General features: G+C 48.8%; 1 protein-coding gene across 1 annotated transcript in view; it reads right to left on the reverse strand.

Moving 5' to 3' along the window:
• GAS7 (growth arrest specific 7) overlaps positions 1 to 27,978 on the reverse strand; it is a 138,803-nt gene that overhangs the window by 108,721 nt on the left and 2,104 nt on the right. Inside the window, exon 2 of the mRNA XM_034790254.1 lies at positions 4,218 to 4,341. Within this exon, the coding sequence (XP_034646145.1) occupies positions 4,218 to 4,341 (124 nt within the window). The remainder of the gene's footprint in view (positions 1 to 4,217; positions 4,342 to 27,978) is intronic.

Raw genomic sequence — 27,978 nt, forward strand, 5'->3', positions numbered from 1 at the left:
TACAACTATGACATTGTTGGCATCACTGAAACTTGGTGGGATAATACACATGATTGGAATGTTGGTGTGGATGGGTACAGCTTGCTCAGGAAGGATAGACAGGGGAAAAGGGAGGAGGTGTTGCCTTATATATTAAAAATGTACACACTTGGACTGAGGTAGAGATGGACATAGGAGACGGAAGTGTTGAGAGTCTCTGGGTTAGGCTTAAAGGGGCAAAAAACAAGGGAGATGTCATGCTAGGAGTCTACTACAGGCCACCTAACCAGGTGGAAGAGGTGGATGAGGCTTTTTTCAAGCAACTAACAAAATCATCCAAAGCCCAAGTTTTGGTGGTGATGGGGGACTTCAACTATCCGGATATATGTTGGGAAAATAACACAGCGGGGCACAGACTATCCAACAAATTCTTGGACTGCATTGGAGACAACTTTTTATTTCAGAAGGTTGAAAAAGCTACTAGGGGGGAAGCTGTTCTAGACTTGATTTTAACAAATAGGGAGGAACTCGTTGAGAATGTGAAAGTAGAAGGCAGCCTGGGTGAAAGTGATCATGAAATCATAGAGTTTGCAATTCTAAGGAAGGGTAGAAGGGAGAACAGCAAAATAGAGACAATGGATTTCAGGAAGGCAGATTTTGGGAAGCTCAGAGAGCTGATAGGTAAGGTCCCATGGGAATCAAGACTGAGGGGAAAAACAACTGAGGAGAGTTGGCAGTTTTTCAAAGGTACACTATTAAGGGCCCAAAAGCAAGCTATTCCGCTGGTTAGGAAAGATAGAAAATGTGGCAAAAGACCACCTTGGCTTAACCACGAGATCTTGCACGATCTAAAAAATAAAAAGGAGTCATATAAAAAATGGAAACTAGGACAGATTACAAAGGATGAATATAGGCAAGCAACACAGGAATGCAGGGGCAAGATTAGAAAGGCAAAGGCACAAAATGAGCTCAAACTAGCTACTGGAATAAAAGGAAACAAGAAGACTTTTTATCAATACATTAGAAGCAAGAGGAAGACCAAAGACAGGGTAGGCCCACTGCTTAGTGAAGAGGGAGAAACAGTAACAGGAAACTTGGAAATGGCAGAGATGCTTAATGACTTCTTTGTTTCGGTCTTCACCGAGAAGTCTGAAGGAATGCCTAACATAGTGAATACTAATGGGAAGGGGGTAGGTTTAGCGGATAAAATAAAAAAAGAACAAGTTAAAAATCACTTAGAAAAGTTAGATGCCTGCAAGTCACCCGGGCCTGATGAAATGCATCCGAGAATACTCAAGGAGCTAATAGAGGAGGTATCTGAGCCTCTAGCTATTATCTTTGGAAAGTCATGGGAGACGGGAGAGATTCCAGAAGACTGGAAAAGGGCAAATATAGTGCCCATCTATAAAAAGGGAAATAAAAACAACCCAGGTAACTACAGACCAGTTAGTTTAACTTCTGTGCCAGGGAAGATAATGGAGCAAGTAATTAAGGAAATCATCTGCAAACACTTGGAAGGTGGTAAGGTGATAGGGAACAGCCAGCATGGATTTGTGAAGAACAAATCATGTCAAACCAATCTGATAGCTTTCTTTGATAGGATAACGAGCCTTGTGGATAAGGGTGAAGCGGTGGATGTGGTATACCTAGACTTTAGTAAGGCATTTGATACGGTCTCGCATGATATTCTTATCGATAAACTAGGCAAATACAAATTAGATGGGGCTACTATAAGGTGGGTGCATAACTGGCTGGATAACCGTACTCAGAGAGTTGTTATTAATGGTTCCCAATCCTGCTGGAAAGGCGTAACGAGTGGGGTACCGCAGGGGTCTGTTTTGGGACCGGCTCTGTTCAATATCTTCATCAACGACTTAGATATTGGCATAGAAAGTACGCTTATTAAGTTTGCGGATGATACCAAACTGGGAGGGATTGCAACTACTTTGGAGGACAGGGTCATAATTCAAAATGATCTGGACAAATTGGAGAAATGGTCTGAGTTAAACAGGATGAAGTTTAACAAAGACAAATGCAAAGTGCTCCACTTAGGAAGGAAAAATCAATTTCACACATACAGAATGGGAAAAGACTGTCTAGGAAGGAGTATGGCAGAAAGGGATCTAGGGGTTATAGTGGACCACAAGCTAAATATGAGTCAACAGTGTGATGCTGTTGCAAAAAAAGCAAACATGATTCTGGGATGCATTAACAGGTGTGTTGTGAGCAAGACACGAGAAGTCATTCTCCCGCTCTACTCTGCTCTGGTTAGGCCTCAGCTGGAGTATTGTGTCCAGTTCTGGGCACCGCATTTTAAAAAAGATGTGGAGAAATTGGAAAGGGTCCAAAGAAGAGCAGCAAGAATGATTAAAGGTCTTGAGAACATGACCTATGAAGGAAGGCTGAAAGAACTGGGTTTGTTTAGTTTGGAAAAGACAAGACTGAGAGGGGACATGATAGCAGTTTTCAGGTATCTAAAAGGGTGTCATAAGGAGGAGGGAGAGAACTTGTTCACCTTAGCCTCTAAGGATAGAACCAGAAACAATGGGTTTAAACTGCAGCAAGGGAGGTCTAGGTTGGACATTAGGAAAAAGTTCCTAACTGTCAGGTGGTTAAACACTGGAACAAATTGCCTAGGGAGGTTGTGGAATCTCCGTCTCTGGAGATATTTAAGAGTAGGTTAGATAAATGTCTATCAGGGATGGTCTAGACAGTATTTGGTCCTGCCATGCGGGCAGGGGACTGGACTCGATGACCTCTCGAGGTCCCTTCCAGTCCTATAATCTATGAATCTATGCAGCGTGGAGGACCAGACCACTGCATGGGGCAGGAGCAAAGTCCGCTCATTCTCTCCCAGCATCTCTGGCTATATGTAACGCCGACAGACCCCAGTCGTTGGCGGGCAGGATCGAGCCTGGGACCTCTGGAGCTAAATGCATGAGCCTCTACTGCATGAGCTAAAAGCCATATGGCTGTTAGCTAAGGCTGTAGAGCAGACACATTAATCTCTCTCTCTAAGTGGTCTCGGTGCCACTAGAGGGGACAGAACACCACACCCAGGCAGTGTGTGGGTTACACATGCACAGAGCCTGAACAAATTGGGGGGGAGGGAGGAAATGTTTGGCATAAACATTTTAGAGTGAAGAGAAAAGCTGATTTTAAAAGGAAATGAAAAAGGCAGTCCCCAAAGCAGCAATCCAGAGCACAGGCCCTCTTGGGAGAGGGTGGCAGCCTGAGTGGCCTAAGCACCATGTTTGAAAAATCATTCTCTTTCTGACGCCAGTGGCTCAAATCTAGAGAGATTTGGCTCAGACCAAGAAAGATGAATGGGTTCCTGTCAGTTTATTCTGTGCTTATCCCAAGCTATTTCACAGCCCTTAGAGCCACTGGTTCAGGTTATCCACAGACCCTTTGCATTGACACACACTCAGTTCAGGTTAGAAATGGGGTCTTTTTGCAAGTTTAAGAATTAGGGTAAAATTTTCAAAAGTGCCCAAGTGACACAGGAGCTGAAGTTCCATTGACATCCGGTAAGATTGGCTCCTAAATGCCTAAGGACCTTTGGAAAAGAGGACTTTGGCTCCTAAGTCACATAACCACTTTTGGAACTTTTAACCCACAGACATTTTTCATTTATAGATCAGAACAAACTTACAACATTCAAACTGTAAGTGACTACACACGATCAGTGGTTCTACATCCATATTTATCCCTCTGCCTATAAAGCACCAATTATCACAGCACATGGGCTCTGTAAGAGCCAAGACACATGGACTGCCATTATCACTACCTTATGCGATGGAACACTTTGCACTTGGAATCACACAGACATTTTTGTTAGCTAATGGAAAAAATAGTTTTCAGTTTAAAACTATAATGGCCATGTCTGAAATCAGCCATGCACCAGTCTGAATCCTGTACGCCAGAAAAGTACTATGGAACGAAAGACGGCCTCTTACAGCACACACTGCAGGGTCAGCATTAAGGTGGCACAGACATCCCTCACTCTGGCACTTCAGAGTGAGTGCTTAACCGTGCTTCCTTGGAGTTCCTCTTGATGTCGCTGGAATTTGTCAATGAAATTTATTTGTACCATTCACATGCTTTTGTTCTTTGCATTGTTTCCCTGAAAACCAGTGTGGACCAGCCCAGAGGTGAATTAGAAACACCCAGAAACAGACCTGCGAGACCCTTCATTACAGCAAAGCCAAGGTGCTATGAGCTTGAATGGGGCTTACCGTTGGTGAAGGTGTTCACATAGTACCTGTGGCCCTGGGGAGACATGTAGCTCTGCCAGCCGGGAGGCAGAGGGCAATTCAGAGAATCTTCTCCTGGCTGAGGAGTGACCTTCCTGGGTTTCTGCTGGGAAGAAGAAGAGGGTCCTGTTAAGCTGGCTTTCAGACAAGGCAAAGTCTAAACAGAGATGGATATGGAAAGTGGGCCTACAATCTGAAGGTCTGGGGGCAGGAGTGAGACAAACAAACACAGCTAATAATTGCCAATTCTACCCCCCCTATTCTCTGCCCATCCGCAGCCTGTCAAGAGTGCCCTGGATTCCAACAAGATCGTGCAGCACCCCTCATCTCCTGGAGACGTTCCCTGGAGAGGCACAGAGTGTGAGGGTCTGCTGTGTGTCTTGTATCAACTCTTTATGCTAATACAACATGCTGTGCAGAGCACATGACTTTGGGAGGCTCTCTGGGGAGGAGCAATGTGACTCATTGAACAGCAAGGTGCAAAGCAGGCAGTGAGCAAGCCAGGCTGTGAGAGGGGAAGTCCCTGCCTGGGCCACTAGGGTCTGTCTACACAGCAAAGAAAAACCCATGGTTGGCCTTTGCCACCTGACTTGGGCTGTGGGGCTGGTTAATTGCTGTGTGGGCTTGGGCTGGAGCCTGAGCTCTGGGACCCACCCACCCCACAGGTTCCTAGAGCCCATAAATCCGCACAGCAGTGAAACTGCCCCACAACCTGAGCACTGCGAGCCCAAGTCGGCTGGCATGGGCCAGCTGCAGGTTTTCTTTGCTGTGTGGACAGACCCTTGGCTGCTGCATGTACCCAGCAGGAAATCCCAGTTCTGACCTCACTGTATTCTCCTGGGGCTCCAGCTCTGCTGTCAACACCAGCACAAGCAAGAACTGAGGAAAAGTCTACCAAGCAGTCCAGGAAAAGGTGGGCTAGCCATGGAGCCAGTGTAGGAACCTGGACCCACAGGGATGCTGTGCTGCTGACACCACTGCAGGCTTAGGCTGGACCCATTGGAGGAGCCTGTGAGGCTGGGCTGGGCAGCAGGACCAGCCTTAGGGAAAATGGTGCCCTGGGCGAACTTGTATTTTGGTTTCCCCATCACCCTTGGCCCCCATAGGTTCCCTAGGCTTTCCCCTCTCCCCCTCCCCCCACCTCAACACTTTCAGGCCCTGCTGCCTTCCCTTAGTGCTTAATTTGTATTGAAAGAGCTGCCAGACCTCAGTCCTGGCACCAATTAAGCACTGGCAGTGTGGGCTGATAGCGGCAGCTGCTGGTTGGGCACCCAGCTCTGAAGGCAAGGCCACTGCCAGCAGCAGCGCAGAAGTAAGGGTGGCATACTATATGGTGTATTGCCACCCTTCTGCACTACTGCTGCGACTTGTGGTGCCTGGCACTCAGCCTGTGGCTTAACGTGGGCTTTGTACTGTCACACAGGGGCTGCATCTTGCCAGAGCCCACTGCCATCCTGCAGCCCTGTAACCACTCCTGGCTCACCGGGGCACCATTTCAGATTTTGTGGGGTGGAAGGCAACTTTAACCGTGATTCCAGGGACTACTTAGGTTCCCGAAAACTATAGTGTTTTTGGAGATAATAATTTAGGAATTAGCTGACAGGAGCATTGTATTTAATTGTTATATAAAGAAAGAAAAAATACATACAAACACCAATTAAAGCCACATTTTCAGTTTATATGTAAATTTAGAACAATCAGGAGATAATACAGCAAAATATTCCCAATCCCAAACCTAGACAGATCAACTCTGCGACTTTAACACAGATATCAGAAACACAAGTTTGATACTTTGTACACTATCTTTAGTAGAGAAAAATAAAAATAAATAAAAACTGTTTAAAATCGGCTTACTTTCTTAACAGACACACGCTGTTACTGCCCCTATATCTACTATATTTCAGTTAGGTTTTTTTCACTCCACTAAAAATGTATTTACTTAATTTTAACATATGTGAGTAGGGGTTTTTACTCTTTTATTAAGAAAGGGAATTTATTTTTCTAATTATTTTTGCATTTATGTTTACTGATCACAATCATGTACGTGAAACTCAAATTTGACTCCATCATTGCTATTAGTATCATACGTGGAACTGCATTTATTTTCATACAAAGTATAAGTTATTTTACAGATATAACTAAAAATAGAATTTGAAAATAAGCAACCTTCATCTGCACAAGGCTGCAAGTTGTGTGTTTACCTAATGTTTTTTAAACTGACACTGCTAAGATGACTACAAGCTAAATTTACATTCTAGGAGGATACTATTATTTGATTGTACCACTTTAAATAATAAATGACAAAGCACAATATGATAATAAAAGTAATAATGATAATTACTCCAGCAAGGACAGGTTAGGCATTTTAGAACTGACTACTCAAAGAATTAAATTTAAGCATATGAGAGAAATAAAATTATTTCTCAGTCAAAAAAATAAAATAACAGCACTGTAATCCTTAACGAACTTTGAAAGAATAAAATTACACAGACTATATGGGCCTTGCACATTTTGATAGGAAATACTAAGAAGTAATAACAACACAAGTGTGTGTGTTGGGGGAATGTGAGAGTGTGTGTGTGTGTGTCCGGCCCACGAGTCGTTTTAAGCCAGCCCCTGAGCCACACCAAGCGGCTTAGCCCCGCTCCAGCCGGGGCGCTGGGTCGGGGGCTGCACTACGTGGGTGGCTCGGCCGCTCCGGCTGGGCCACGGGGTCTGAGGCCACACCCCTGCCCCAGCCCTGATCTGCCTCCCGCCCTCCGAACCCCTCAGTCCCAGCCCAGAGCACCCTCCTACACCCCAAACTCCTCAGCCCCACCCCAGAGCCCATACCCCCTCCCGCACCCCAACCCCAATTTTGTAAGCATTCATGGCCCTCCATACAATTTCTATTCCCGTGTGACCCTTGGGCCAAAAAGTTTGCCCACCCCTGCTTTAAGCCCAGCACTCTGAAGGCTTGCTCAGTCCAGCAGCAGTTGCCAGCAGCTCCCACTCCTAACCCAGAGCAGCGCAGCAGCACACACAGACTCCTGTCTCCCCACCCCAGCTCAGCGGAGATGGGGTACACAGGCAGGGGGATGGGGATTCCCCAACATCAGCCCCTCACCCTCTGCACAGCACACAGGTGGCTCTCAGGAGCAGGTTGGCCAGGGGCAGCTCCAAGCGGGGGGAGCGGGCAGGAGCAGTGGTGGCAGCAGACAGCTGAAGAGGAGCAAGAGGGACAGGACTCCCCTGCTCTGGAAGTGCCTCCCCAGGAAGGCATATGTTGGGCATCGCCCAGCCTGCACACCCCCACAGCTGGCCCTACTTGGCCCAGCAGGCCCTGAGTGGCAGCCCCTTATAGCCCATTGATTGGCTGATACTAGGGCTTAAACCAGGAAGTGACAGCTCCAGCACCTACTCACAATAGACCCTAGACTCTGGCTTCCAGCCCTGGTTTGTCCTTGGCTTTGCTCTTCAATTGCTGCCTGCAAGCTGGCGTCTGACCCCGATCTCCTGGTGACCTGATCCTGCCTGACTCTCCATTCACCCTCTGGCTGGTCTCAGACTCTGATCTGCCAGTACCTGACTTGGCCCGACTGCTGCTCCAACCACTAGGTCTGACCGCCCTTGTCCTGGTTGTGCCAGCCAGCATGTCACATCAAGGCACTACTGAGGGCTAGTACCATAACCTAGATCACCAGGCATAACAATGCATGTAGAGGACTCAGCCCCATGCTATGGTGCATGGTGTTTAGCTGTTCATGCCCAGGCATCGCTAACACCAGAGCAATATGCCACTAGACCTGTTCAGTCTCAAATCTGCATTCACACAAGGTTCAGGTACCAAAGCCAAGCACTCAAACCTCAGAAGAGGCAAAACTGAGGCTCTTAGGGGGCCATGCACCCTCTGCTCAGCCCCCAGGCATGTGCATCCAGAGACAGTCTTTAATTACATGTGATGAGAGCTCCACATTACTCACACCCTTTTCAAGGCCTGATTCATGCTCCAGGAAAGCCCTCTGGGTAGTGCCCAGTGAATGAGGTACCTGAGGAATATTTATTTAATCCTTGCTCTTCAGTGAGGGGGCCCCACCTCACTGACCCTACATCCTCCAGCCTGCAGTGATGCAAGCTCTGCTGGTGGGCCCCAAATCAGATCTCATTCACAGGACCTCTAGGAATATGTCCAAACAAAACTGCATGTATCCGATGAAGTGGGTTTTAGCCCACGAAAGCTTATGCTCAAATAAATTTGTTAGTCTCTAAGGTGCCACAAGTACTCCTCGTTGTTTTTGCTGATGCAGACTAACACGGCTACCACTCTGAAACACATGTACATGTGGTCTAGCTGCTACAGGGCAACGTGGAGCTAGGGTGGGTGACACTGTCCTTCTGAACCCCTGTGTGGCAAAGTGGAGTAAGTGCAGCTCTGCTCTCTGCAAGACCTGGGCTCTAGTCTCAGCGCTGATAGGGGTAACTCTTTGTAGCTCTCCTTTCAAGGAGATGGGCAAATGAGCGTGTCCCCTATGGCATGACACCTGGGCTCACAAAGATGTCTGTTAAGCACAGAAATGTTAACACCAGTCAGTGGAAGAGCTGGGACTAGAGCTCACCGTTTCTGGGCTTGCAGATTAATGCACCCAATATCAGGCATGGTGGGGGGGTTTGCATCCTAAACCTAGGACAGGGAACTACTAGATCAAGCCCTTCCCTCTCTCAGCACAAAAGTGTCATGTGCCCTTTGCCCCTACCCTCGAGGGCAAGTGAAAACAGAGTCACTTGGCCAGGGCCAGCAGGCTCTGGCTTTGAGGGGGAGTGTTCTCTTATAGTTTTGTTTGGTGGCTCTCAGCCCCCAGGGCTCATAACAAACCTGCAGCTGTGGGAGGAATACTAAGGGGAGAAGGAGAGACACATCACCCCCCTCTGCTCTGTCACACAAGACAGCAACCTGTGGAACAGACTGAGCAGGAACAAATCTGCCAGACAAATGCCTTTCTTTTTCTGATGGCATTCCCAAACGAAAGGGCGGGAACGCTGTCCAGGTGACAGCCTGAGCTAGGAGAGCCCTGGACACAGCTGCCTTCCGGACTCCTGCTGGAGAGATTATAACACACTACCTTGGATGCACGGCTGCAGGTGGCGTTTCAAAGGCCCAGGATTAGGGAGACACAGGAACAGGGCCTTGCTAATGGGAAAGGCATCACTGGGGTGTTGTATAGCTATGTCCCAAGCCCTGCCCTTGCTCACATGGTGCTCGTCACTTTAACAGCATTTCTGTGGAGCCCTGTGCCCACCCCTACAGCCAGGCTGCTGCACCCGCTCTTGCACTTCTTCCCTTCTGTCTCCATTGCCAACACAGTCCTTTTCCTCCCACTTCCACCTGCCCCCTTTTCCAGTCATTCCGAGGGGAGGAAAACTAGATGACTTCTGCCTGGGATGGTGTGCATGTCCCTTTAAGAATAGAACATGACGGAAACACTGTCCTAGAAGTTCTGGGGCAGGCAAAAGAAATGAAATGATGATGATGTGGGGGCAAGAAAGTGAAGGTTGAACCAGTAGAGGGAAAGAGTGTGGAGCCTAAGGCTGGGGGAGGAGAGATCGGCCAACTCTTGGGAAGACCCCCAAATCAGAGGCCAGACTCTGCACCATGGTTGGCCCTCTGGCTGGCCTTGGATGCTGAGCATCATGCAGAACATCTCCTGCAGGTGGGTATCTGGCTGGGAGATGAGCTCTTTCAAAGGTCTGGCCCCAGTTGGAGCTGCCAAGCACCCCTGGAAACCTGGCCCTGAGCTCTTGTGAAAATCTGTCTCCAGGGCTCAGGCCTGGGGGACAGGGGATCTGGGTCTTGTTTGTGACTCTGCTACTGATGTGCTGGGTGACCTCGTGTGAATCACGTCCCCTCCCTGGGACATCTGTAATGGGGCCAGAACACCCAGCCTTTGGGGATGCACTTGGAGAGCCATGGCTGCCAAGTGCTCAGCACTGTCATTGTCACTGCAGTGTTGCCAGCTGAAAGCATTTGAAAATCATCAGTCAGACCCCAAAACCATGAGATTTAAAAATAATAGCAGTGAGGTTTCTATTTGCCTGTGGATGCTGGAGGGTTTAATGTTTTCTCTACAACCACAAGTGCTGGAAACTTACTTTTCACTCAGACAAAAGCTGAAATTCTCTGGGGCTCCTGTGATTTCAGGAGCTGGGGCCTTCACTGAAACACCAAATAGAACAAAACTCAAGATAGAATAGAGAGAGTTGGCCACACTCTTGTGTCCACTGCTGTGTACTGGGGGCAGCGTGGTGGCCAGGGTGGCTGGCCAGAGCTGGCATGGCTGTGGAGGAGCTGGTTAGGGTCTGGGGACATTATACTGAAGTCTCATCCGGGAGACAGGAAGCCTGGATCAGATCTCCCCCCAGGGTAACTCCATGGGCCAGAGAGCTGCTGGTCAAGGTCGCTATGAGCTGAGCATATAGCAGAGGGCTCGGCAGCTCCAGGTTTGGTATTTGGGATGACCTGGAATTGCAGAGAAGTGACCGATCCAGGCAGAAGTGCAGTAATGAGGCTGTGTGTACAGGTAGAGCGCTCAGCCAGGCTCCGCTGCAAGGACACCTACCATGCCACCGCACAGTTCTCTCTTCAAACGGCAGCCAAGAGTCCCTCTCACTGCAGCAGTGAAACAGCTTCAGCCCTGCTCTCTAATTCACAGCTCCGGCAATCTGATAGGCATCGCTCTCAGTCTGCACTGATCAGCCGTATACCCATGACTGAGGAGGAGAAAAGCCCAAATACTAGGAAGGCTAGGAAACCAAGAGGGCTCAGACTCAGCCTGAACACATTCTGACAGGTCAGCTGGAGATCCTCCGTGACCCCTGTGTGCTCCCACAGCCTTCCATGGTGGAAGACAGGCCCAGGCAGCAGTTTTGAAGGAACAAACTTAAGCTCCCTCCCGCAGAGTTGGGCAAAGAGGAGCAATATGAGTCAGTCGTATCCCTAAACCCCTTGCTATGACTGACATGAAGAGGGGGCAGGAGGCGGCTCCCCAGTTCCCTTGCTAGCTGGAGTGCACGTTGGAGTTCTGAGACACATGTGCTACCTTTACTGCAGGCTAGAAATAAAAACCAAGATGATGAGCCATTTCAGTCTGAATTAACTTAATAATCAAGGCACCCAAGAGAGCTCCAAGGGTCTCAGCCTCCTTTTTCCAGGCTTTCTGGTCTCCTTCGGGCTGGCCCATCACTACCGTGAGTGATGCTTTGGGGGTTCAATCCAGACCAGTAGGGGGTTGTGTTCCCTGTAACGCTGGGTGCTTCTGTGCTGTGCAGCTTTGGCTCAGCACCCTGATGCCAGCAGCCTGCTCACAGCACGACAGCCTCACCTTGGTTTCCACCAGCCTGGTTACGCCTCTCAGGGTGATACCACCAACAGCACTTCAGTCCCGACTCTCCCCAAAACTGTCTCCTCTGCATTGCTCAGCCCCTCTCCCTGCAGCACTCATAAAACCTTACCAAGTTCTCTGCTCCTTTCAAGAGATGGGACACAGCACCCGCCTGGTAGTTTGGCTGAGGATCTTACCCTTCCACCGCCTGGTAGTTTGGCTGAGGATCTTACCCTTCCATTTGATAAGGTGCACTGAGATGGTTATGTAATAAAACAAGATTTAGTTTATTACCAAAGAGCAGATGTTTCAGGGATACCGAGTAGAAGCAATTGGGATAGAAATGATTACAAACAAACAAAAGTAAAAATACGCTTATAAGACTCAACTCTAACTTAACAAAGCAAAATAATTTTCCCACCACATATGTTCTTCCAGATGGCTGGCCAGTCCTTAGCCAGGGTCCAACACAGAGCCCAAAGTGCTGCCTTTCTTTGTCCCCTTAGATGAAGGATGCCAAAATGCCTTTTTCTGTCTGCCTGTTATCCTCAAAGTTTATCTTTGTTTTCAAAGCCAGGCAGTCCTCCTGAGGGTGTCAGGGAGTTGACACCTTGTGAATTTTTGCAGTCCCCTTCCCCACCCAGATAGTTAATTAGCTGCCTCCCCAATTTGCTAATTTGATTATGGTATTTAGCTTTTATGTAAATATACTTGTATATTCTCTTTTGGCTGAATTTACACTGGAGAGACAGCCACGCAGGTGGAACCACATTCATTTGTCCAGGGTGAGGTGACTTAAGCCCTACCTGCCAACCACATTTTAAGAACATATTTCCAGGGCATTTTTATTATTTTTCACATATCACCTGTGCATGCACCACACAATAATAGTAATGACCAGCATGTTGCCAGTGTACACATGACACCTTCCATGATGCCTTCTAAACACAAGTTATGACACCAGTGAGCTTGAGTCTGCTAAGCTGGTCAGGCCAGCTGAGGCTGAATGCTAGTACCGGAAAGCCCTGGCCTTCAGGCACTGGGGTGCTTTTAGGGCCACATCTTGTGACCAAATGTGCTGGGGCAGTCCCAGTCCTGCCTCATTACCAAGGTTTGAGGCTCCCCACAGTGGGGCCAGTTCTTGTGATATTTGATGTTTTCCTTAAAGCCCCAGCTCCTGGAATCAGGTCACTACAAGAGAATCTTCCATTTTAAAATATCTATTTCTAACCCCTCTGGTTGTGAAGAAAAGCCAGGAAACATGATCCGAGCGGGACCCAAAGGCTCAAAAGCCAGGAGGTGAATAAAAGCCTCCAACACTGATTATTTTGAAAATTTCCTATATATTAAGCCAGTATTAGGGGGCCTGACTGCTGATTTCTAGCAATTTGGGGCTGGTGATACTGTTCCTAGGCCTCTCTCAGCAGGCTGAATGATTGACGGCTATGGGACCATCCTGCAGGTCTGCTGAGCAGCCTGAGGGGAAGTGAAGGTCTCTGGCCATGGCTCACTAGCTTTGCTGGGGTGCAGTTAGCACAGCACTGGCCCTTCCTTTCCCATTAACTAGGGGCCAATCAGTGACAAGACATCTCTTGTCCCCAACTCCTCTTCACTCTGGCCTGGAGTGTCACTGTAAATGGGGGATAGGTGTGCTCTGGAAAAGAAACAAGGAGCTCCCAGTGCGGGTGGGCAGCAGCACAAACATAATGAGTCCCCGATGTTTCCATTTAGAAAAGCTCGGCTGCTGGACAGGAGGCCACCAGCAGCGCCAGGTTCTTGCCTATTGAGAGTTACAGCAAACTCTTTGGCATAATTAATAGTGATGTTTCAAAGGAAATCAATGACACACCATTTGTCTGACAAGCCAGGATTTTTCTCCTACATGGAGGACTTCCACGTGGGCTCTGGGGCTGTGAGGCACCATTGTATCAGCTGTGCAAGGGGGTGGGGTGAGGGGCACTCTCCGGTGACACTCTCCTGATTGCAGCATGCGCAGGTTTTGAAGCAGTCTAGCATTCAACTGTTTGCACAATAAGAGCGTCTCCACTTCAGGCAGCTCTGGAAAGCAGCACATGGCTGGAGAGCTGGTTACTAGATCTGTGCAGACCGATCGGTGGCTGGGAGGTGGCATGTTCATGCCCCACTAGTGTCTGCTGGCTGCACACGTCATGGAGCCCGTCACGAATGCAAGGAATGCCAAGGGGTTCCCTGGCTGGGGAGCTTTTGAGTGGATCTTAAAATACAAGGTACTGTGGGGCCACTAAAAATTAAAGGGGCTTTGCCACTGTGACATTACACCCCATATTTGTCATAGAAATATGGTTATGATATGAATATGACATAACTAAGATATACTTTATGCAAGATGGCTCATGTAAGATATCACTGGAAAGGTTATGATTTGCTAAATGTGATTATCCAATTTGTATGCATGTATCATTTCTGTACTTGAAGTTAGGAATATTGACTATATACCAATTACAACTGTGTATGTACTTGGGGAAATGCAATCAGCCTTAATGGGCCATTAGAAAAAGACAATGACTCTTTGAAGATGTGGATCTCCCATCTGCCTGGAGTTCCTTCCTGTGGACATTGCAAATAAACCTGGTTTCATAGTTTCTTTGACACTGCAAGGTCAGGTGATAAGATCATCTGATACAAAATACCACCTTGGACACTGCTGGTACTTTTCCTCTATAGGGGGATGGGGATCAGACAAAGGTTTCCCATCTTAGGTAAATCCTTTTTAAGGCTTGGGAGGGGGCTAATCTGGTCTTTCCTCCATTGCCTACCCAAGAAGAAAGACTGCTGAAAGTATCTGAGGGGTCAAAGGAACTAACCTGAGGGGAAAGGCAGGGGTGAGTTCAGACTGAGACAGGGGTCCAGTCTGTAAAAAGAAATAACTGGAACTCTAAGCTACAGAAACTCTGCAACTTGTCTAAAATAACATTTAGGGTAAGAAATTACTTCTTGAAAGTAGTCTCTTTAAGATCATAAGCTTAGTGTGTGTGTGTTTTGTTTTATTTGCTCAGTAATCTGCTTTGTTCTGTTTGCTATCCCTTATAATCACTTAAAATCTGCCTTTTATAGTTAATACATTTGTTTTGTTTATTATTAATCCCAGTTTGTGCAATTTCTAACTGCGGCGGGGGCAAGACGTTGTGCATATTTCTTTTCACATTGAGGGAAAGGGTGAATTTTTTGGAGCTTGCACTGTGCAGATCTTTCTATACAGCACAAGACAGTATTATTTTGGGTTTATTCCCCAAAGGGGGTGTACACGTGTGTGCCGGGTGAATCCTCTCACACAGAGCTGACTTCATTCTGTGTCTGCAGCTGGGTGTGGCCCTACCTGTATGTGTGTGCTGCAAGAGGCCGGAGAGCCTAATTCAGCAAAACAGGGAGAGGGAATCCAGGCTAGTGGAGCAGGAGGGGCTCAGTGAAACCCCAGTACATCAGGTGGCATCCCGGGGGGGGGGGTCTAACCCATCACAGCCACCAATCCCAGTTTGCCCAGCTCCTTAGGCAAAGCGTCCTTGCCTTCACTGTCGGTGCAGTGTGTGATCACCCCCATAGGTGGCTGCTGCCTTTTGGTGGTACTCCACATAATGAGCTTAGCTGTTTGCTTTGCTCTGACCACGAGCTGTGGCGCCAGTTGATAAGCAGTATGCTCAGCTGACTCTCCTCCTAGGATCCCCTCGCCAGCCATGCTTTGCTAACCCTCACCAGCTCTTTCATTCATCACCACAGCCGCCACTCTGTGTTATATCTTCCAAACAAAAAATGCCTATTCCTAGCTTGAATGGTTTCCCAGCCATGACTCAGAGAGGGCTCCTCATCTCCACTTCCCATCTCCTCTTTCTATCAATCTTGGTTTTCAGATGCTACGATGTCACTGCTCCTTCCTATGCTTGGCCTTGCTATAGTCTAGCGGCTGGAAGGACACTGCTGCTCATGAGCAGCCTGCAGGAGACAGGCTTCCAAATGGGCTATGGTCAACATGTCTTGTTTGACATGAGCTGATTCCTGTTTTGGCAAATATTCCACTAGCTGGGCTCTTGTTCTGCCAGGTTCACCATTTCTGTAGCTGGAATCACACCTGCTGTGGGCTTCAGGCAGCCATAGCAAGAGTTCCCGCAGCTCCGGCTGACAAGGAATTATCCCCCCACACTGACTCTCAGGATCAGTGGAAAGTCTAGGAGAGAGTCTCCTTGCCCAGGCCCTGCCCCAGGAGGCTCTGACTACATTTAGACTTCCAGCTGAGCCATGAAGAGCACTGCCAGGTACAGCCCAGGCCCTTTGAGTAGCTCTCCTCCTAGTTAAAGCCAACCACCTCCACCCCTCACTTACCATTTCGGAGCTAGCAGCTCCCCAGCGGGGATCTTCTCCGAGCCGGGGCTGGTTGCAGCTCTGCACTGCTCAGGGGCCAAGCAGGGAAAGGACAAAGGACCTCGTTGTCAGATAAAGTCAGCTCACTGCCTGCTCGCTCTGGATGTGGAAAGCTTCCACGGCATGGCTGAATCCCCAACAAGACTGGGGCCTGCTTCCAGGGCCCTGTGAAAAGCTCTGAGCACTGCTTTATTCTTGGCTGAGAATCTAAAGGATTCACTCGAGATGGCCCAGATGCAAAGCTTCTGGGAGCCTGAGAGCGGCTGTGCTGGTAGTACAGCACAATGGCCACGTCTGTGCCACTGACCAGTTGCTTTCCTTGCATAAGCCAAGCGAACAAGTGCTGCTTTGTCAGTTGCTATGACCTTCTGGGTCCCCTCCGGTCCTGCTGGGGAACTGTCTCAGCCTAGTCCCATGTACAATGTCTGGCCTGCTGGAATGTAACACTGCAAAAGAAAAGAGCCCTGCTGGAGCAGCTTTGCCCTCCCTGCTGCCAGGTGGGGTAAGTGCTGTGTGCTATCGGCATGACAGCTCTGCTTCCAGGCCCCGCACTAGATCAGGGACTACTTGTTCTGGGCACTGTGCAGACACACCTCTCTCACTCTGAATAGAGACAGAGAGGAAGAATCACTGTCAACAGCACAGAGACAGAGTAAGTGACCTAACAGCCTTCCTCCCATCTCACGGGAAGGAAAGTTAAGAAAGTGCTGCTGGACATGCTCCCCGTGGCTGCTCCTTCACGAGGCAACAGCATCTCGGCCTTTCCCCTGTCTGACTGGGAGCGACTGGCATATCCGTTAAAGTTCAGCCAAGCTCTCATTCCTGAGGATGTCAAAGAATCATAGAAGATTAGAGTTGGAAAAGACCTTGGGAGGTCATCTAGTCCAACCCCCTGCTCAAAGCAGGACCAACACCAACTAAATCATCCCAGCCAGGGCTTTGTCAAGCCAGGACTTAAAAACCTCTAAGCATGGAGATTCCACCACCTCCCCAGGTAACCCATTCCAGTGCTTCACCACCCTCCTAGTGAAATAGTTTTTCCTAATATCCAACTTAGACCTCCCCCACTGCAACTTGAGACCACTGCTCCTTGTTCTGTCATCTGCCACCACTGAGAACTTTGAAACCCCCTTCAGGTAGTTGAAGGCTGCTATCAATCCCCCCTCACTCTTCTCTTCTGCAGACTAAATAAGCCAAGTTCCCTCAGCCTCTCCTCATAAGTCATGTGCCCCAGCACCCTAATCATTTTTGTTGCCCTCCGCTGGACTCTCTCCAATTTGTCCATATCCTTTCTGTAGTGGGGGGCCCAAAACTGGACGCAATACTGCAGATGTGGCCTCACCAGTGCCGAATAGAGAGAAATAATCACTTCACTCGATTTGCTGGCAATGTTTCTACTAATGCAGCCCAATATGCCATTAGCCTTCTTGGCAACAAGGGTGCACTGTTGACTCATATCCAGCTCCTTGTCCACTGTAATCCCCAGGTCCTTTTCTGCAGAACTGCTGCTTAGCCAGTCGGTCCCTAGTCTGTAGCAGTGCATAGGATTCTTCAGTCCTTAGTGCAGATCTCTGCACTTGTCCTTCTTGAACCTCATCAGATTTCTTTTGGCCCAATCCTCAAATTTGTCTAGGTCACTCTGGACCCTATCCCTACCCTCCAGCATATCTACCTCTCCCCCCAGCTTAGTGTCATCCACAAACTTGCTGAGGGTGTAATCCATCCCATCGTCCAGATTATTAATGAAGATGTTGAACAAAACCGCCCCAGGAGCCTTAATAGCAGCAACACCCCCTGAAAGGCAAAACCACCTGTGCTGCCAGCCAAAGACTTCAGCCTGGCAAGCAGCTTCCCAATGCCATTCCACTGCCAGGCCTTGGAGTGTGATACCTCACCCTGCCCCTGCCTACTGTTGAGACGGTGCCAAATTATTATGAATTGCTGTCATTGATATGGATAAATGTGGCAAGCATGAGTTTGGTATGGCTTGGTATGTCTGAACTTGCTAGAGGATTCTGGGAGCAGAATTTTCTTAGCATTAGATGAATGATGTGGAAAACTACTGGAGGTGCTGAAACTGCATTGGAATGGTTAACAACGGCCCGATGGGCATGTGTGTTTTAACCCCAAACTTTGGAATATATCAGCAGAGAACCCGCTCACAAAGTAAAGAACACGTAAGATGATGCGATCAGTGGGATTGGTTCTGACATGGCTGACATGGGCCAAAATGACCCTTTTGGGATAACCTTACACTAAGAGTTTAAGTGAATCATTTATGAAAGGGTAAACTATGGATGAGCTTTGGTCTGTGTGTCTGCTTTGCAATCCCTTCCAAAATTATGAAGAAAACCAGTAATAAACGCCTATGAGGCATATTTCTGGAACATGTGACTCCTTTGAAAACAAAAAGGTACACCTCTACCCCGATATAACGCTGTCCTCGGGAGCCAAAAAATCTTATCCCGTTATAGGTGAAACCGCGTTATATCAAACTTGCTTTAATCTGCCAGAGTGCCCCCCCCCTCCCCCGGAGCACTGCTTTACCACGTTATATCCAAATTCATGTTATATCGGGCCATGTTATATCGGGGTAGAGGTGCAGATAAGTGCTAAGCAAAGTAAATGAGTCAGATGAGTTCCCCAATTAACATCTGAAGAGGTTCGAGGCTGTGAGACAGAAGTCGTCGGGGTAACCGACACCCCGCCTCGAGGGACCTTTGCGAGATCTTAGAACCAGAGGTTGTCAGAGTAACCAAGACTCTGCTTTGAAGGACCCTTGACAGACCAAGTACCTGAGATGGGAAAGAAGAGAAGAGAAAAAGTCTCCATCTAGCCCAGGTCTACACTGGGGGGAGGGGGGTCGACCTAAGATATGCAACATCAGCTACGCGAATAGCATAGCTGAAGTTGGCGTATCTTAGGTGGACTTACCTGGCCGTGAGGACGGCGGCGAGTCAACCGCTGCTGCTCCCCCGTCGACTTCGCTTCCGCCTCTCACAAGCTGGAGTTCCGGAGTCGACGGGGAGCGCCATCGGGATCGATTTATCGCATCTATGCTAGCGACGGGTAGTGAAGACCTGCCCCTAGAATCGGTAGATATACCTGCTTTGTTTGCCAATCAGGATACTGTTACTGAGGGTTTATGCTTGGGGAGCTACGGCTTATAGAAAAAGATGTCTACTATGTAACCTTAACTGCTTGTGAGATTCTCTCTCAAATAAATGATAGTGCATTAAGCATATTGGTTTCTGAATTCTCACTGGTACCGTTAACGGTATGTATAAGTGTGTGATGAGAGCACTGTGAAGCCAATGATAGAATCTGAGACAAGGCCTTGGATAATAGCGTAATGCTATGTGAAAGTGTGCTCTGATGTCCAGATGGCAGCTCTATAAATGTCTATTAAGGGGACACTGTTCAAGAATGCAATCAATGTCGCCATGGCTCGTGTTGAGTGGGATCTGATTCCCACAGGGAGTTCTTTGTTATGTAGGTGGTAGCAAGTTTGAATACAGGAAGAGACCCATTTGGAGAGTCTCTGGGTCGATATTGTAGAGCGCTCTGCTGTAGAGACGAATAGTCTTGGTGACTCGTTAAATGGTTTAGTTCTGTCCAGGTCGAAGGCTACAGCCCGTCTGACATCTAGCATGGGTAACGTTGCTTTTCGAGAATCCTTATGTGGCTTGGGATAGAAGGCAGGTAAGTGTATGGTTTGGTTAATATGAAAATGTGTAGCCACTTTGGGCAAGAATTTTGGGTGAGAATGTAACGTCATTTTGTCTTTGGTAAATACCATGTACGGTGGTTCAGCCATCAACGCTCCTATTTCGCAGTCACGTCTTGCAGACGTGATTGCCACTAGGAATGCGACCGTCATTGACATATGAAGCAGGGAGCAGGTTGCTAGAGGTTCGAAGGGTGGTCTTGTGAGACATTTGAGCACAAGACTGAGATCCCATTGTGGTGTAGGTTGGCGTGCTTCTGGGTACATGTTCTGTATGCTTGTGAGAAAGCACTGTGTAATCAGGTGAGCGAATATTGAAGCCCCTTCTATCTGTTCATGGAGGGCCATGATGGCAGCCAGGTGTACTTTAATAGAACTTACGGCTAACACCATTTCCTTCAGTTCTAGTAGGTAGTCTAGAATCATAGATAGAGGCGCCTTGGTGGCATCCAGCTGTTTTTGCTGACACCAAAGGGAGAATCTTCTCCACTTGTGGCAGTAAGTATTTCTAGTGATGAGGCAACGGCTATTTAGTAATACCTGTTTTACTTTCTCCGAGCAGATCAATTCTCCACGTTGGAACCACACAGGAGCCATGCTTTGAGATGGACCTTTGCTGGGTTTGGATGGAGTGTCTCTGGCCCTTGTTCTGGGATAGGAGGTCCGTTCGTAAGGGCAGTGGTTGTGGGGCACAGACTGCTAGGTGTGACAAGTACAGAAACCAAGTCTGTCTGGGCCATTGTGGGGACACTGAGAATGATGTATGCTCTGTCAAGTCATAACTTGCGGATGACCCGTGGGATCAGTGGTATCGGCGGGAAGGCATACATGAGCAACGCGTTCCACGGGATGAGGAAGGCATCCCCTAATGATTCCAGCACCAGGCCTGCCCTAGAGCAAAAAAGAGTGGACATTTGTAGTTTGTTGCTGAGGCGAACAGGTCGATTACTGGAATATCGTGCTGAGAACACTGTCATGGATTTCTCACTCATGTTCCTGTGAGAAGTGCCTGCTGAGGTTGTTAGCTGTAGTGTTTTGGCAGCCTGGTAGGCATGACGCTGTGATATTTATATTATCGCAGATGCACAAGTTCCATAAGTTCATGGCTTCTATGCATAGCGAGTGAGACCTGGCTCCCCCTTGGCAATTGATGTAAAACATGCACGCCACATTGTCGGTGAGAATAGAGATTGAGGTCTGTCATATGAGTGGGAGGAAGTGGCGGCATGCATTGTGTACCGCGCGGAGTTCCAGGAGATTGATATGTAGTCAGGTTTCCGTCATGGACCACTTGCCTTGTACATTGTGGTGACCCAAGTGAGAGCCCCAACCTATCAGAGGGGCATCTGTTGTAATAGTCATTGACGGGGGGTCTTGTTAAAAGGAATCCCTGAGCATACATTCCCTGGTTGTGCCCACCACTGTAGGGAGAGAATAACCCTTGGTGGTAGTGTCACACATCTGTTGAGAGAGTGTTTGCTGGGTGCATAGATCATGCTCAACCAGTGCTGCAGACAGCGCATATGAAGTCTGGCATTCTTTACTACGAAAGTCGTAGCTGCCATATGTCCCAGAATCTGAAGGCATGTCCTCACTGAAGTTTGTGGACTGATGGTCACTGTGGAAATAAGATTTGTCAATGTAGTGAATCTGTGGTGTGGTAATATTGTCTTGGCTTGTATGGAGTCTAGGTTGGCTCCGATAAACTCCAGTCACTGGGTTGGTTCTAGTGTGGATTTCTTTTTGTTGATCTGTAGACCTAGCTGGTGAAACAGGTCTATTGTCGTCTTCAGCATGCATGCCGTTTCTTGTTGATTGGCACCTTTGAGTAGGCAATCGTCTAAATAGGGGAAGATTATGACTCCTTTGCATCATAAATCTGCTGCTACTATCGCGACTGTTTTTGAGACTATGCGGGGAGCAGTGTATAGTCCGAAGGGAAGGACCCTGTATTGGTAGTAATTGGGTCCTTCTGTGAACTGCAGGAACCATCTGTGGGCAGGATGTATGGTAATATGGAAGTATGCATCTTGGAGGTTGAGGGCTGCAAACCAGTCCTCCCCATCTAGCACTGGGATTATTGTGGCCAGAGTGACCATTTTGAACTTGTGGTTGCATACGAACCTGTTGAGTTTTCGGAGATCTAAGATTGGTCGCCATCCCCTTCCTTTCTTCTCTGTCAGGAAATATTTGGAGTAAAAACCCTTCCCTCGGTATTGGTGTGGTACTGGTTCTACAGCACCCAGCAGTAGGAGGTAGTCTACTTCCTGTTGCAGAAGGTGCTCGTGAGAGGGGTTCCTGAGGAGGGATGGGGAAGGGGGATGGTGGTGGGGTGGTTGTGAAAGGGATGGTGTAACCAGATTGTATAATCTCCAATATCCATTGATCTGTGGTTATCGCAGCCCAGGCACGGTAAAATGGGTATAAGCAGTGACCAAAGCTGTGGGATGGAGTATCTGTTGGCGCTAGAGGTGTCAGGAGGTCGTGTATACCCTCGACCAATTCTTCAAAATTGTGGCTTAGATGTAGATGGATGGTTGGACGAGGCCTGGTTCTGTGGAGCTCGTCATCTCTGAGCCCGTTGTTTGGGTCTGTTCTGAGTGAAGTATCGTGGTTGTTGATGGTTAAACGAGGTGTCTTGTGACCTCTGGTATGGTGTAAAGCGTGGGCGTTTGTCAGGTGGTGGGTGTATGCCTAGCGTACGCAGCGTCACTCGGGAGTCCTTCATGGTATGGAGTACGTCGTCTGTTTGAGACGATCATAGTTTATCCCTATCGAACGGAAGGTCCTCCACTTTTAGCTGTAGTTCTTTCGGAATTCCCAAAGCTTGCTACCATGATGTTCTTCTCATAACCACAGCTGTTGCGGTTGTTCAGGCAGCTGTGTCCGCTACATCCATCGAGGCTTGCAGCACTGTGCGGGCTATTATCTGACCCTCATTAATAATGGCATTGAGTTGAGGACGTTTGTGCTCGGGGAGGTCTTCCACGAGCTCTTATATTTTACTATAGTTAGAGTAGTCGTAATTTGCTAGTAGAGCAGAATAGTTGGCAACTCTGAGCAGAAGAGTGACTGATGAGTAAACTTTATGCCCAAAGAGGTCCAGTAACTTGTGTTCTTTATCTTGTGGTGTTGAGTGGAAATGAGGCTATTTACTGCACTGATTGGCAGCCTCTACTACCAGAGAATAGGCTTGAGGGTGTGAAGACAAAAATTCCATGCCTTTGGCTGGAACGAAGTATTTCCTGTCAGCCCTTTTGTTGGTGGGTGGTGCCGATGCTGGTGTTTCCAATATGGCCTCCGCAGGCTCCATTATAGCCTCATCTATGGGGAGGGCGATCTTGGCCGATGATGTAAGATTTTTAACAACTTATGTTGTTTCTCCTGCACCTCATGTTAGGCAATTTCTTAGCTGTTTGCTACTCTTTTGAAGAGTTCTTGGAACTGTTTCAGGTCATCTGGTACCGTCGGAGGAAATGGCGTCACCGCTTCCTCTGGTGCAGAAGATGAGTGTGGGGCAGGTTGTGAATCATCCAGGTCTTCCTGTGATAGTATCTCTTCCTCTTCTATCTCTGTCTTAGGGGGGTCAGAGGTTTCTCTGAGTGGTAAGGATGGATGTACTCTGAATCCTCTTCTGGCTGGGGAAGAGGGGCCAGAATATGGGTTCTGGTATGTTGCCCAAGGACCCCATTGTGGCCATTGCATGGGGTAAGGCGATAGCAGGTAAAGCCAGTGCTGTGCATACCAGGGCTGTAAATGCTCGGAGGCATTAATGCTTAGGCTTCACAGCATTCCATGTAGGTCTCATCTGTGATGGCGATGAACGTTGGGAGGAGAAGCAGTTGTACTGCACATCTCCTTCCTCCCCACTATGCATGGAGATCGATGCAGGAGATGAAGGATGGTACCATGCTCTGTAGCTCGGGGAGTGTTCGGTGCTGTGCAGTGGTGACTGCAGTGCAGAAGAAACTGCTATGTCAGCATGATGTAGGAGTTGCACTCGTCCCGCCTTGGGGTTGCAGTCGACCGTTGGAGCGCTGACTGGTGCCGGATTCGGCTTGTTCGCCAGCATCAAGTCTGGAGTCAGTGCCGGTGGCGGCAGCACTGATCGCGGTGCCGCTGCCTGTGTTGCGCTCAGTGGCGTAGCCAGGTGGAGGGAAGAGGGGGAGTGGAAATAAAAAAAAGGTGCCACCAGCTGCGGCGCTTTTACTGATGGGGCAGCACTCCGGATCTTCGGCGGCACCTTCACTCGCTCCATGGGTCTTCGGCGGCATTTCGGAGATGAAACTTCAGTACTGCCGAAGACACCCGAAGGGAGTGAAGGTCCCGCCGCCGAAGTGCCGCCGAAGACCCGGAGCGCCGCCCTGTCAGTAAAAGCTAGTTTTGGAAGTCAGAGCTTTATCATCACTTAGGGATCTCGGTTTATGGAATCCCTGGAGGACGTCTCTTGCAGAGGTTGGAGGGATTTCTCTATCAGAAGCATTTTCAAATGGAGATCCCTATCACGTCTTGCTCTTGACTTCAAGTTGCTGCAATGTATGCATTTCTGGGAGATATGAGTTTCTCCCAGACAGCGGATGCAGGATGCGTGGCCATCAGAGACCAGCATCAGTTCACGGCAGGAGTCACACTTTTTAAACCCTGTTGAGCCCGGCCTGACTTCAGTTAAGCCTCTCCCCCACTCTCGATAGATGAGGGTGGGAGTTAATTGCAGTGGTAAACCGTAGAGCTATTCTTAAACTGAGAACTAAGTAAAGATCTTTTTTTTAAGAAAAACCTCTAAGAGGAACTAATGAATCTATGGAACTATGTATAGACTAATACTAATGAAACTATGTAACTAAGTACACCTCTACCCTGATATAACGCTGTCCTCGGGAGCCAAAAAATCTTACCGCGTTATAGGTGAAACAAAGTTATATAGAACTTGCTTTGATCTGCTGGAGCGCGCAGCCCTGCCCCTCCCCCCCCCCCCCCCCCCCCCCCCCGGAGCACTGCTTTACTGCATTATATCCGAATTCGTGTTATATTGGGTTGCGTTATATCAGGGTAGAGGTGTATAGATTAATAAGAAGTTCCTATGTAACTTGTAACTTTTTCTTTTCCCCCCAGAAGGTATCAAGGAGAGCATTGCCGCGGAGCTCCGTCTGCAGCCGAGGACGGTTGAGAAGGAACTGAGGGGACGGTCGGGGGTGTGCGCACTACAGGAGGCACCAACGGCTGCACGAGATAGCTCCTGTGCGCGCCCTTCCCCCGACCGAGTACTGCTGCAAAAAATCTACAATCTGTGGCGCAGGGACGCACCAACACCTAGAGTGGAGCACCCACAGGGCACCACTCGAAGAACCACCTGTTTTATGTTTTACGGAAAACAGTGTGTTTTGGTTGAAGTGCTTGGGAAATCTGCTCAGGAACAAAAACTGGTGCATGTCCTCTCCACAGTGAGGGAGGAGCAGACTAGGTTATAAATGTATACTGCTCAGGCGTCTGACCAGGGCAAGATGGTACAGTTCTGGGGTGCAAGGCTGGGGAGCTGGGGGGGGAACTGGCTGGAGCCTCTCTATTGTTGGTTTATGAGTGGCTGGGAGAAGCATTCATGTAACTCATTTGAGTGTGTCCCTGCCTGTGGATGCCTGTGTAAATGCAGGACCTGACAGAAGTTTGTGGCTTAGCAACAACATCACAGTGTGAGAGGGAGTCCGGGTTGGTGGCAAAGAGAGCTCAGCAGTACCCCAATTCAGGTTGCACCCTGGGAAAACCCATCACACTGTGTCAAACCACTGGAACAGAGTGCAGGGAGTGAACAGGGGATCACTTAGCTGCCGATCTGTGCCCGAGAGGAAGCTGATTGGGGGTAATTAGCTAACCGGGCTGGGTGGGATAAATAGTCCATCAGTCCAAGTCAGATAAAGAGGCACAGGAAGGAAGTGCCTGGGGGGAGAGAGAGGAACAGGGCTAGCTGCACCAAGTCACACAGTGGCCTCAGGAAAGGGAGGCCTCCATTCCCCTCAGCTCCTGCAGTGCCTAAAGCACAGAGGATATTGTAATAGGCTGCTGCACAGGGACTATAGTGGTATTGGTGGAGAGAACTCAAAATCAATGGCACTGTGATTGCACAACTTGTGCAGTCAGCACAGTTTCTGCAGGGCAAGAAGACAAGGGTGAAGGCGCCCCCTGTAACACATCCCTTCAGTCAGAGACAATCGCCACTTTGTGTGGAGGCGTCCATATGCTGGGAACGTCACATGCCAGAGAAATTTCAGGGGAATGGTTATTTCTCGCCTGGAAGCATGAGGAACCAACTTTGCTTAAAACATCCTGCTTGTGAAATACTGAGCAGAGGCGGAAGTGGCATATCACGGACAAGCTGTGAGTGGGGGAGGGAGAGGGGAGGCTGGCAGGGCTGGGTCAGGCAGGCAGAATGTGCTGTGCTGCTTCATGCTGCCAAGCCTCCCACCAACACTGGCACACCCACGCACCCAGTGCAGTGCCGCCAAGGGCTGGACAGAAGTAAGTAAGAAAGAAGTCGTGGCTTTGCAGCTTCCCATAGCCAAGAAGTAGCATGTTTGCCTTGGATGTACTATGCACAAGGGCTGTACTATGTACAAGGGAGTATTCCAGACTCTCACGACCTGAATATTGCAAACAGTCCCAGGAGAGGCAAGGATGATCCATAACAACACGATAAAATCACACATGAAGGCAGGAGCTGCAGGTCTAGACCTTCAAGGCTTAGTCCTCCACAGGATCCCTTCCCACTAGTTGGTTTTTGCACTCAAAGCAGGGATTCACCCTCTCGGGTATGTACAAAGCACTCAGTGTCTCCTCCCCCAACATGCAGCACTTACTCTGAGCACAGAATGGATTAAAGTTAATCTGTTAATTAGTTTAGGAGTTAAGATTCATTGTAAAATAGGCACTTAAAGAACTGTAATGCCCTGTATCACCCCTTGTCTTTTGACAGAGGAAATTCTTCATGTGTTTCTCTGATGGAGATTTTATGTACCACCTCTGGTGACAGAGAAACTTTGTTATGAAAAGTAATGGCCAAAAATTACCATTAATCTGAAATATTTCTTTTCAGCCACTACCCCTTGTACCAGATCTACCTCACAGGGAGGGCAGGAGGGTGGGGAAGGCTAGGCAGGGGGTCAGCAGGGGATGCAGCACATGTGAGCTCAGAAGAATGGAGGGGGGCATGGTCAGTGGGAATTTCCAGGGGGTGTGCAGGGAAACGTCAAGCACAAGAGGGCAGAGGAAGTAGGGTGCGCACTTATGCAATTCACAATGCTCTGGCCATGCAAACAGCAGTCAATCCAGTTGAACTGGCCAGTGCACACTGGCTGCTTTACACGGCTCCCCAATGGCATGTGGCAGTCTGCGCACACCAGAGAAGCTAAGCTGAGAGGGGAACCTTTCAAAAGATTTCAAGTTGAGATTTCATCTCTTCAGATCACTATCAAATGTATTAAAGCCATGACATTTGCAAAGTTAACGACCGCCGATTTACAGCTGCCCACCCCACCTTACTGCAGCCCTGTGTGTGCGCGCGCGCAGAATGCCCTCCTCCCAGAGTAGTTTTCCACAGGACCCCGTCCCACTCAGTGCACAGGAGGAGGAGATCTTCGTATCCTCGGCCCAAGGGAGACAGCCCACCAGAGGGGCAGTAGGGCCCAGGCAGTGCCCTCCTTCCCTAAACCAGGCGGGATTGAGGACGAATGAATTCCAGAGAAGAGCCAGCCCCAGAGGCCAAAGACACAAAAGGCAGGAGGAGAAGGCACAGAAGCAGCCTCACTCAGTAGGTGCTGCAGTAGGGACCACTGGACACTGATGATACGACTTGCTGCACCCTGGCCATTCTCTGTCCTGTGCTGATTTACTGTTTGGTCCAGCCCCCTCACACCACTTCACTCACAGTCTCTTCACTACAGCCTCCCTCCCTCTTCCTGCCCTCCTCCATCTCCCCTGCCCTGTTGCCCTCCCCAGCTCTTCCCTTCAATGTCCCCTTCTCCTTCCCTTGTCTCCATTTAGCTGATCCTCTTCCAACAATACTCTACCCAAACAAACGTAAATGGCAGGACCACAGTGTTTGTCATCCGCAAGGTTGGGACCTTTAGATCCGCTGCACAGACCTCAGCCACTTGAGCTACTGAATAACTGATAGCAGTAGTAGACTGTTATCCTCTCTGTGAACCAACCACTTGAGGGGGAAGTGGTTTTTGCTAGTGGGATTCACAGTATTTGCTGACAGCAGAGAATGTTGGACTCA

Source organism: Trachemys scripta, chromosome 14 (genome assembly GCF_013100865.1).
Source record: "Trachemys scripta elegans isolate TJP31775 chromosome 14, CAS_Tse_1.0, whole genome shotgun sequence".
Lineage (NCBI taxonomy): Eukaryota > Metazoa > Chordata > Testudines > Emydidae > Trachemys > Trachemys scripta.